Consider the following 12,209-nt stretch of genomic DNA (forward strand, 5'->3'; position numbering starts at 1 on the left):
TCAAAGAAGTTCTTTGAATAAAGAGAACAGAATATTCAAAGAATGGATGACTTTATAACCTTTTTTTAGAGGATAAAAGGCGTCTGTCTTTTTTTAACAAACTGCTCCCCCATGGTACTACTAGTGAAGTAACCCAAGTAAGCAAAGCGTCCCGCTAGGACCGCGCACCAAGAGGCTCTTTTTGGCTGCAAATTTCTGGCGTCTTAGCGGTTTTGGAAATTCAAAACCAACACCAGGAGCAAAATAAAACCATGTACAACATTTTCATGGGTAACACTGCAGCTATAATGAAATTTTTTTTCTGCGGGGATTTGAAAGAAGGCTCCCGAATCTTGCGGCGACCATGCGCCGGGACCGTTATCGGCAGTGTTTCCAGACCCGCGGGACCAAAAATCGAGTGGCCGCGACCGCGTTGGACAGGTGACCGCTATAGCCTAATTCTTAATGCTTATGTCAATGGGAAAAATCCAAGGGACCGACAAAAAGTGACCACTATGGGCAGGTGGCCGCTATGCAAAGGTGACCGCTAATACAGGTTTGACTGTATATCATTCAGTCATCTAATGTGCATCTAGATATCCACTGAATAATCCAAGGTCTTTGGAAAGATATTTTGGAGCAACACCTTGGTCAACTCGGCCCACAACTTTGGTCAACTCGGCCCAACACCCTGTTCAACTCGGCCAGAGCTAGGGTATGTTGTGTGGAGTTGACCGGGGTGTTGGGCTGAGTTCAGGTCTGATTAGCCATGGGATGAGTTGGTAAAGGGTTGAAGCATCCGACATCCCATACATGACATTCTAGTCATGACTGATCCCCATAAAGGTTTTATATTATCCTTAACAGTAGCCAACCTCTGCAAGGCAATGGGTTCGCTGTCCCATACATTTTGCATTGTGACTGTATCATGCTGAACAGAAATTAGGACAAAATTGGCTTTATCATTCTCACATGTCATCCTCTCAAAATCCAATCTATTGCACAGAAAGGGTCAGGGCCAGGTAACAGTTAGACCTAAATCTAGGACCAACGATCTACTCTCTAGAGGCTGTCTGTACTCATTCTCAGGACTCCAAATGGTAAACACCTTAAATAAACATGGCATGGCCTTTAGTAGGATTAATGGCCTTATGCCCCAAGGTCACACAATGACAGGCAAGGAAAAGGGCATGTCTGGAAAATCGTACCTTCAGATGCTATACATTATTGAAGAAGAGTTGTAATGTTATGTTAGGATTGGTAATTATACAGGGATTTATATATTATTTCCTGTCCTTGACTGTTATTTCAAACAATACCATATTCCATACTTGAAGGTTAGGTAAGAACATTATGTACATGTACTACAAAAAAAATATCAAGCAACTGGGTCAATTCCCTGAAGTCAGATGTTTCAGATAGCATTGCAACTATCTCTTTTTCATCAGTAACTGAGAATGATGAAAGAAAGTGGATGCTATATCTGAAACATCTGACTCTTCAGAAAACTTAATGCAGTTTCCTGACTTATTTTGTAATACAATATTCCATCTTGCTCTAAAGGATGCAACATTATGTTTGGGCAGTATAATCTGAATAAGGATGATATCACCACTTGCATAAAGATATGTTGGATGCTTGTAATGACTGCAAACTATTGGTGTTTTTCATACCATGCAGACCAAGGATGCACATTGTATGTCTTAATTTCAAACTTTTAAAGGTCTTATGTCTACTAACTTAAAGGCAACCTATTAGTAAGCAAAATTAGGGCGTTGAAAGTCATATTTTCAAAATCAATTTTTTAGTGATTTCTATGCGTCTTGTTTCTGTGCTCTTTTTAAACGCCCAAAGTATGAAATAATGATGCAAATGTGCTAATATGGGGAAGTAAATGTCAATTTCAATCTCACCAAACAGAATTGCTTACCCCCTAAAATTGCTTAGGGTTAGGGCACCTTTAATTCTGCCAGATAACATATATCCACCCCACATAGATACATGTCTATGCATCTAAAGAGATCTGAAGGTTTTTTTCTCTGGCTGGTACATCATTTTGATGACAATCAAAGAACCATAAAATTGGTATGTAATACGCATGAAAATCTTCGGAATGTTCAATGTATTGTCTATGATGAATAAATGATGAAGTGACACAAAGGACATATATTTTCTGCAATGAAATTGGGCACAAAAGCTCTTTTCATCAGGCTGTATAGAACACTATCACCTGACCTTTTGACTGCTATTAGTACTAATAGATATCGGCAGCATAATGATGATGATAACACGGCAGAATATTGATTTAGACCCTGTAGATACGATCACAAGAATACATGTAATGTTATGATATGTGTATCAACGTATATGGCATGACTCAAACACAATGGCTGCTTTAGTGAATGTAACAATAGGGCTAGAATGTTATTGGATGAGCCGACTACTCTCTCATTGCAACCAGGGGCTGAAATGCAAAGATCTTACATTTGGCAGCGCTAGGTCACAAGGGTTTGGAGCGTCTGCCATTTGGCGCTAACTCAGGTGACCTCAATACAATTGCCCCTTGTGCGGCCATAGCACTGTAGGTTTTGAACCATTCACACCCAAAAGGAACCCTATAGCTACTCTTTGCAATAAGTGTGGTGGGTTCTTTAACGTGCCTCTGCTATGACACAAATTGGAAATGAAAATTAGAGGTGGGATATTGCAGTACCACTGCCATGTTTTTATTGGAAGCAATCTGAGGCACATCATGAAGCAGAAGTACCTATACTGTAGTAAAAGAAATAAGGTTGACAAAGTTATAGTCAAACTTATAACTACGATCTTAAAACAAGACCTCAGAAGATATGGGATTGCAACACGCAACTCCTGTCCCCAGCTGTGTATTCCAAGTAAATGGCAAGTTGGAATTGGATTCTAGATCTGCCTCCTGTTCCCTTGTTATTGGTAAAGTTTCTGTGAAATTCATTCTCCTGCTAGAGCCTCACCTGTGACCTATGCAATATATACCTTAGGGAGGCTCTGCTGAACCAGGCTGAGGTTTCCATTTTTGTTCCCGGCCTCTAACCAGCTGTCTGCCAATCAGAGAACAGGCTTTACCTAAAGAAAACATTTAGGCAACTCTCTGATGGGCTGACAGCTGGCAAGAAGCCACACCAACAAATGTGAAAACCTCAGTTTGGTTTAGCAGAGCCTTTTGTATAGCTATAGGCCGGGTGCGAGGTTCTGTATAGGAGGATGGTGAAATTTGGAATTGGATCATACCAGTTAGCCCCATAAAACAGCATTAACTTCACCCACGGAATGCCAAGTTTATTAGCATAGCGTGTCATAAAATAGCCGGGAAGACTTTACGTGTACACCTGAGACTCATAATCTAGCTTTTTGCTGTGCAAGGTGAATACTGATCATACCAGGGGCAATCCCTTATCCTCAGCTCACCTACAAGATCAAAACATTTCCTTTACACTCCACAGCGCAGACTTCCTGACAAGTCTACCGTCTACCACATCTGTTTGACTGGCCCCTTGAACATCCATCAGAACCTTTGCCAATAATGGAACACACCACTAGCACAAGATGAATGTGGTGCTACATGCTTTCAAGACGAAGGACAAAAGCAGACATGGCCTGGCATGAGTGTTATGCGGAATACTTTCAGTACCAAGGACAGGGATAGATCAATGGCATGAGCACCATATGGAATTTTTTTCATCAGTACCAAGGACAGGGGTAGATAAAGAATGGCATGAGTACCATTTTGGTACAAAGGACATCAAATGGTATAACTATAAGTATTATGTGGAATACAGTCAGTGCCAAGGACAGGTAAGTATGGAATGGTATGACTATGAGTATCATATATGGAAGGTTTTCCATACAAAGGACAGGGGTAGATATAGAATGGGATGAGAACCATTTTGAAACTTTTCGGTACAAAGGACATCGAATGGTATAAGTATTATGTGGAATACATTCAGTGCCAAGGACAGGTAAGTATGGAATGGTATGAATTTCATAATGGAAGGTTTTCAGTACAAAGTAAAAAAGGATATGGAATGGTATGAGTATCAAGTGGAGTACTTCCAGTACCATGGACAGGGATAAATATGGAATGATAGGAGTATCATATGGAAGGTTTTCAGTACCATGGACAAGGGTAAATATGGAATGGTAGGAGTTTTATGTGGAATACTTCCAGTACCATGGACAGGGTTAAATTTGGAATGATAGGAGTATCATATGGAAGATTTTCAGTACCAAGAACAAAGGATATGGAATGGTATGAGTATTATGTGGCATACTAGCCGTACCAAGGACAATGGTAGATATAGATGATTGTATAAAGCACCATACAAGTATTTTGTGGAATTCTTTCAGTACCAAGGATAGAGGTAGATATGGAATGGTATGAGCATTATATGGAATATTTTAAGTACCAAGGAGGTGGGGTACATATCAAATTGTTTATGAATGGCATGAGTAGTATACAGAGCACTTTCAGTACCAAGGACAAAGCTATATAACAGGAAAATCCTCCTGGGGTTGAGATATAGATGTAGATTATTGTATAATATAGCTCCATTGCTTTTTACAAGCCTCTGCATAATTCGCATCTCCCATCTTGTTATACTTCAACCATTATGATTACCTATGATTGCCCTGGGGCATGATATCCAACCAGAAGTGATGTACGAAATGTAGAAATGGAACATAAACTAGTACTTTCAATATTATTGATGTTGGTATCAACTGCCCGTGGGAAGTATGCGTGTAGAATATAGGCTTTTGGAAGTTATGTGACAGTGACCATACTTCAATATGAATTAAGCAAATTTGGGCCTAATGGTGCACACCCCAGTTCTTCCGCGACCGGGGTCCACGGAAGTGCCCGACAAAAAAGTGACGAAAGGGTTTCGAGGGGCTGGGTTTGAGTTTAGATTTCTCATAATGTGCTTCGAACTGATATTAGATACTAGCATGGCTGAAAAGCGTATGAATTGGTGTGTTTTGGGTGAAAATTGCGTTTCGATCTGAGCCTTACTTCCGGATATCCATCCGCGTTGATGGTGAAATGTCCCTGGGCCCGAGATTGACCTTTCTTGCGTTCTGTGGGTCATGCTGACATGCCTAGCGCCGTGAATGATTAAAGAAATCTAAGTACTAGAATTTTCTTTATAATTGGCTCGGTTTTTCTCTTTCTGACAACATCAGTCGTTTCTACCCAGAAATTTTTTTCTACAAGTTTTATCCTACGCAAAAGTGCCAAAATTTGACCATCATTTTTGACGTGAAAATTATGTTTTTGTCTCCTGATTTACCAAAATTAGAGAAGAAGAAACAGAACTCAGCTGGTCCTGTAGCGGAAGGGATAGGCTTTTATCCCATACACAGTTGATTTACTTCGGAATACTTCCCTGGAAGAGACAGTACCTAGACTCGAGGGTGCGCAGCCTCCAATTGAAGTCCCAAATAAACTGGGGTGTGCTCCCTTAAACGGACACGTCCTGCAAAAAATACTGACCATAACAGCCAACAAATTGCATTTTTCCTGGGAAGCTGTGTAGCCCGGACCCAACCTGATCGAAAAAATTTCGGATTTCGCAAGTTTTAATATGGTTATATAATGTCATATAATGTGCTGATTTGCCCCCCTCCCACGCCCCCCCCCCCCTTAGAACACGGCCAAACAGCCTTCAAAGTCTGTTTCCTGAATATTGATGACGTCACATTTACCAAAACATTGTTTTTTGCATTGCTCTACTACAGGGGCACTGGGATATTCCATCTGTTTGTTTAATAGTCGCTCTTGCATCAAGTAGCAGACGCTTTTCAATGAAAAAAGCCTTTGATGACGTCATTCTCGTACTTTCCTGCCGGATCCAGTGTCACGTTCGCTGTCGCGCTAGTTTACAACATTCAGGCAAATAAGTCGCACAAATCAGAAGATACATCCCTAGGCTTGTTTGTCGCACCGAGACCGACACCAATTTGTACAGCCTTTTCTCAGCAGATGCCCGTTTATACCTTCATAGCTGTTAGAAGTGTGGCTCAGACCGCCATCCTAACCAAAGATACATCATGTAAGTTCGTTTTTCTACAAAATAAAAGAAATCGTGGCAACGAAAGCACTTGGGTAGTGAGGCTAGGTCTATTCTCTATCAGTTAACGCCCAAAATCAAGATTTTAACTGCTTCCCGTAGAAGCACGGAACTTAAAACAGCACTGTTCTCAATGGAAAAGACAGGCAAGTGAAAGTCATTGTGACGTCATGAAGTCAACTACGTTCTAGGCGGTTTGTAGCGTTTATTCTAGTCAGAAATAGAAGGAAAGCCTCCTCCATCACAAGAGCGCCTCACTGACATGCCTTTCTACTGCAATACCTGTCCATTAAGCATGAATTTATGGAAAAAATTGTCTTCAAGTGGAAGCTACCATTGTGACGTAATTGCTATTATGCGCCTTGAATGGTACCAAGGCCCAGAAGGACAAAATCAGCCTTCCGACACGGTAACTTTCAACCACCTGTAACTCAAGAAAGAAAAGTCGCAGACAACTCAAACTTTGCATGCTGATAGGTGATAACTCTTTTAAGTCATAGACAATATAAATCATAATTTGTATATATTAACGGTGCACACCCCATTTCTTCCGCGACCGGGGTCCACGGAAGTGCCCGACAAATAAGTGACGAAAGGGTTTCGAGGGGTTGGGTTTGAGTTTAGATTTCTCATAATGTGCTTCGAACTGATATTAGTTACTAGCATGGCTGAAAAGCGTGTGAATTGGTGTGTTTTGGGTGAAAATTGCGTTTCGATCTGAGCCTTACTTCCGGATATCCATCCGCGTTGATGGTGAAATGTCCCTGGGCCCGAGATTGACCTATCTTGCGTTCTGTGGGTCATGCTGACATGCCTCGCGCCGTGGATGATTAAAGAAATCTAAGTACTAGAATTTTCTTTATAACTGGCTCGACTGTACGCTAGGTTTTTCTCTTTCTGACAACATCAGTCGTTTCTACCCAGAAATTTTTTTCTACGAGTTTTATCCTACGCAAAAGTGCCAAAATTTGACCATCATTTTTGACGTGAAAATTATGTTTTTGTCTCCTGATTTACCAAAATTAGAGAGGTTGAAGAAACAGACCTCAGCTGGTCCTGTAGCGGAAGGGATAGGCTTTTATCCCATGCACAGTTGATTTACTTCGGAATACTTCCCTGGAAGAGACAGTACCTAGACTCGAGGGTGCGCAGCCTCCAATTGAATTCCCCAATAAACTGGGGTGTGCTCCCCTAATTTGCATAATATTTGCATAATATTTCATTGAGATTTGAGGTCTCCGAACTCTTGTTGTATAATGATTGAGTTTAACAAGCCTCTGCATAATTCGCATCTCCCATCTCGTTCTACTTCAACCATCATGATTACCTATGATTGCCCTTGGGCATGATTGTAACACAAATTCCAGCCAGAAGTGAAGTACATGATTGTAGACATGGAACATAAACTAGCTAGTACTTTGATGTTGGTATCATCTGCCCGAAGGAAGTGTGCGTGTAGAATATAGATTTCATTTTGCACATATAGATTCATTCTTATCCCTAGACAGGTCTAAGAAGATGTAACCGATTTAGGCTCATACATGAAGATGTTATCTTGTCTCCCATACGGGAAGTATGTATGAAAATATCAGCCTACTGGGCACAAAGAAAGCAGGCATCATTATAAATCTGTGTGTGTTCAGTGTCATCCTTTCGTGCCCCAAGGTAAATAGGCTAATACAGATAGCAGTACCCTGCCACAATGGACTTATATCAAATCTAGCAGATCCCTTTCATCCAGGAACAATCCACATGTGTACGTGATAGGAATATCCTTCCTTATGATACCTGATCATAGTTTTTGAATAGAGAACATACATGTAAGCATATTGTTGAACTATTGTGTGTGCATTTTTGCCAGTTGATTTTGTCTTTTAATCCGTCTAATTACATAACATTTATAACCTATGGCGCCAGGGAATGCCATTACATGTCATATGATGTATAGTAGAGCAGACTTTGCACTAATACATGATTGTATACTGTATACAATCATGTATTACTGCAAAGTCTGCTCATATTGCTGTAATTGATTTAATAGATCAATCATAATCATAACTGCTGAACAGATGGCTTGATCCCACCACAACCCTAATCCCAAAACTGCTCTATTTGTTCAACATTGTAACAAAGAAACATAATCTACAATTTTCTGCTTGGGAGAAGAATCTTCCAGCAAATTTTTAAGTAAACATGTACAAAAGAAACCTTTATGGTTTGTAAGATAAACATCAAGTTCAAGGTGGTGTGAAATTAACAGATTATGCAAAAATCATAAATATCTTTATTTGATATACATAGATAAGCTACTTTTTGCTCTAAAGTATGCTAAGACCCTTAGGAAAGGTCATACCAGTAGTGCATTTGAGAGCTACCGGTAGATTGTAAATAACAAATCCTTGGCCTAGATTAGTGCAAACACTAGATTACGTATGAAGGATTTCGTACCGCAGATTGTGTGTACATGTACATACAACGTACTTGGTGGTTTACTCTACAAGACCGATAACCTGAAGATTGATCTCCAGTTGTTGCTGTAAGGCCATGTTGATCCAATTATTTGAATGACATCAGCGCGCACATCAATTTCCGTCTGTTTCCAAACAAACAAATTTTTGCGAATTTACAAAAAAATATTTTCGGGAAACGGAAATTTATGTCATAGAATGCCAAAGTCAATTCCGAAGTCAAAGAAAAAGATATAAAAGAACAAAAATGAAGAATCCATCATTCTTTATACCATACCCATGTGTGTTTAGTCATTTCTTTAACCTTCCTGACTATGTACATTTTCATAATTGCTTGCATCAGTTTTGGGGTTCCCAGATGATGTCATCCATATAATCCAATCAATATGGCCAAACTGCAAGGGAATTCACATGCCCTTATAGAATGTAATTCCACCAAATAACTCCATCATCACAAATGTGTTATTGATAATCTGTCTTCCTGCTAGTCCTAAGTACACAGTGTAATTGAAGTGCCCATCCATACTGACGGCAAATAGCCTGGAGCAGATAGTTGCAAATGGAATCTTACATTAATACAATTTTTTTTTCCCAGCAAATCAAATCAGACTACAGGGCAAACCATGAAACATAGCAAATGATAGAAGCGGGATGTTGTCTGGGCATGATGCAAATTTTTAAATTTTTTTTTTTCTGCGACAGATTTTCTTTGGAGGCTTCATGAATATGAACAATGTTTATGTGCCAATTCTCTCTTCAATCCTGCCCCATCATTATTCAAGGATGCACACATGTACAAACATACCAATGATAATTGAAAGGGTTAATCCAAACCTCTGCAAACCCCCTGGTATACTAATATTGTCGTGTGTGTGCTGATAGCCTACTGTACTACGTGGTCTACGTGACCAAAAATCAATCCATCAACAGGGCCATTTCAGACCAGCTGCAGCGCAATTTCCCATCTAATGACTTTTTCAAAGGTCCTACATTCATTCCAAGACAAGCAGCCTACTCTCCGTGTTTTATTCTTACCAGCGTTCTGACCTATAGCCTTCAGCGTATTAATTACTGTACACAGACATGTATTTCTTCTGCTTGTCTGGATCGTGTGTAGCAGAATTTTCAAATATGCAAATTACAAAAATAAAGGGACAATGATAAAATTCCAGCACAAACAGATTATTGTACCGAGGGAGATGGTGAAATGTCAACAGTTCAGGGCTTAAGTACTGACACTTTGATTCACAAGCCTTGTGACCTTGGTGCTCAGACTGCGGTATTGATTTTTCACAGCACAAACGCCATAACAAAACAACACAGCCAGAATGACTGAGGAATAAAAAAAAACAAAGGTTGCGGCTATCCAAAGGCTTATGTTTTCTCATCAACAATCTTATGTGATGCGTGAGGAAGATCCAGTCTTGTAACATATACAGCCTTCCCCATAAACGAAATTCTAACATTAATTTTTAGTACTTTGAAATGATCCCTAGTAGCATATGATATAAGAGTATACAATTGTTTGCCATTGTTGCATACACTCACACTCAATATCCGGTTTATTGTTTTCCTGTTATTATTGTTCTCTCTCCCGTGAGGGTTACTTAAACTTTGACATTATTGCACATAGATGCCATGTAGTGCAATAGTATACGATAATAAAGGAACCATTCTAGTCTGCAAATACATAGCATTTGAGATATCTTTCCCTTGGTGCTGTCTGTTGCAGCTGGGGAATTATGCATTACAATACAAATACAAATCAACCTACAGACAGTTAAACACATATGCACTTGCCAATATCTATAATAAGGTTATAATTTCAGTTTTCCTGAGTGACAAACAATAATGCTAAAGCAAAATCATAATTTTCTTGGCATATATTATCATGGGAGTGCAATCCTGATAATTGTAATCTATCAGAAGACACATGAGGGTCATGGACATCTATCAATCATACACCACTGTGATCAAATTTTCATAGGACACGATCGCAATTAGTACATTGCTCTTCAGCACGAGTAATCAGCACCCTTGTAATCTAATTATTCAGGCGAGTGGAACAGCCTTCTCTATTCCAATGTTTACAAACAATTAGAGCACACATTGTCAAGGAATCCATTATGCCTCTAGGCCTAATTAGTAATGGACCTTTAATTATCCTGCCCAGTGGTTGCACAATCCCTAGAGACACGCTTTCACTTGTTTGTTTACATTGCAAACCAGTGAGGTGGATCTGTCTCCTTAACTAGGTCAGTAGCCACAGGGTCTGGCCCCTTTCACAGACAGACAAAAGAGACACTTGTAGGGGTATCATATGTCTGAAGCAACTCATCCCATAGGGTTTGTTGACAAGTGTCTAAAAGACACTGACAAGCATTTAATGATGATAGCATGCAACAGGGACAGGAAATCATTGTTTACAAAAACATGGGGAACCACAGACTTTAGTAAACAAACACTGTTGCAGGCAACCCCTGAAGGAATAGTTGTTGACATTTAGATTATGCCAGTCTGAAGTTGCCCAGACTGGTTTGAAGTTGTTTTATTGCCATTATTTGCAAAATTATCAACCTAGGATAGAAACATTATCTCATGGATGCCATTGTTGGTTTCTTCCAGGAACAAATGAACATTAAGTCATTTGTTGTTGGCAGTGTTTTTTTTGTTTTTTTTTTCTTCTTAAGAGGCAAGCAGAAAAAAAAATACTTGGCATATGGTAAGCAAAAATTATGACATGAAAAATCATTTCAGTTAGCTTTGGGCTAAGGACAAGGATATGAAAAAGATGCACAGCCATTCCTAATCTTACATGGAGTGCCTTTAAGAGTCGTTATCTACTGGTGGTGCATTGAAAGATCCCGTTACCAGTAAGTCACGTTTCCGTGTTACATTTAGCTTCAAGGGCGATGCCCTTCCTGCACCCAAAACTAAAGTTTTCTCCAACGTAAAGCCAAAATGCAACTATTTCTAATTGATACAAACCACTGGTAACTTTGCTTGCGCACACATGTTGAGAATATTTTCTTTAAGAAATGTTGAATACCACGGTAAACGTGTAGCTACAAGAAGGTGGGGCCCCTCCCCCATAGGACAATCTCAAGGTGAAACAGACAGACATTACCACACACAAGAAAGTTCCCCTACCGCGACAAACACCGTCACATCTCCAAACTTGTCCGTCTTCACAATCTCCTTCTGTACAACAGAAAAGGAAAAAAAGACAATCTGAGAAAACAATTCATATCGCACGGTCGCATTTTTTTTTTTTTACGGATGACTGGGCGTCTGGGTACGGCCCCCATTGGAAGGAACTTGAGAACGTACTTGAACATGGAGCTCGACCGAATTGAATACGAAGAGAAAAACAACGAATTCCACCGACAGAAAACAGTCATCTCTTACCGTCTCCTCCATGGTGATGGAATGAAGCTTTCTGCGACGAGAAATTAAGTTGCCAGTGGTTGTTTTAGTGCGTAGACGCTCCTCTTTGCAAGACTCGAAATCCGATGTTGTTGTTCAAAGCAAAGGGGAGAACTGTGTCTACCACCTCGAATCTCGCGAGACTGTGTGGGACGAGAAAACGCGAGACTTTATAGCAACCAATCAGAGCCCGCTGGTAGTTTTGACCAATCAGCGGCTGTATCATTAAATA

At 40.0% G+C, this 12,209-nt stretch overlaps 1 protein-coding gene across 6 annotated transcripts in view; it reads right to left on the reverse strand.

Moving 5' to 3' along the window:
- Nucleotides 1-12,127, reverse strand: part of LOC136431156 (uncharacterized protein ZK1073.1-like) — a 52,222-nt gene extending 40,095 nt beyond the window's left edge. For 4 of the 6 annotated variants that reach the window (XM_066422429.1, XM_066422425.1, XM_066422426.1 and 1 more), the window contains exons 1-2: nt 11,960-12,125; nt 11,702-11,752 (exon numbers count right to left, since the gene is read on the reverse strand). In XM_066422429.1, coding sequence (XP_066278526.1) covers nt 11,702-11,752; nt 11,960-11,971 — 63 coding nt within the window. In that variant the 5' untranslated portion in view covers nt 11,972-12,125. Of the gene's footprint in view, nt 1-11,701; nt 11,753-11,959 lie in introns of all 6 variants that reach the window. The other 2 variants (XM_066422428.1, XM_066422424.1) reach the window with 2 other exon arrangements.
- Between the last annotated feature and the right edge of the window lie 82 nt (nt 12,128-12,209).

This window comes from Branchiostoma lanceolatum, chromosome 3 (genome assembly GCF_035083965.1).
Source record: "Branchiostoma lanceolatum isolate klBraLanc5 chromosome 3, klBraLanc5.hap2, whole genome shotgun sequence".
Taxonomy (NCBI): Eukaryota; Metazoa; Chordata; class Leptocardii; order Amphioxiformes; family Branchiostomatidae; genus Branchiostoma; species Branchiostoma lanceolatum.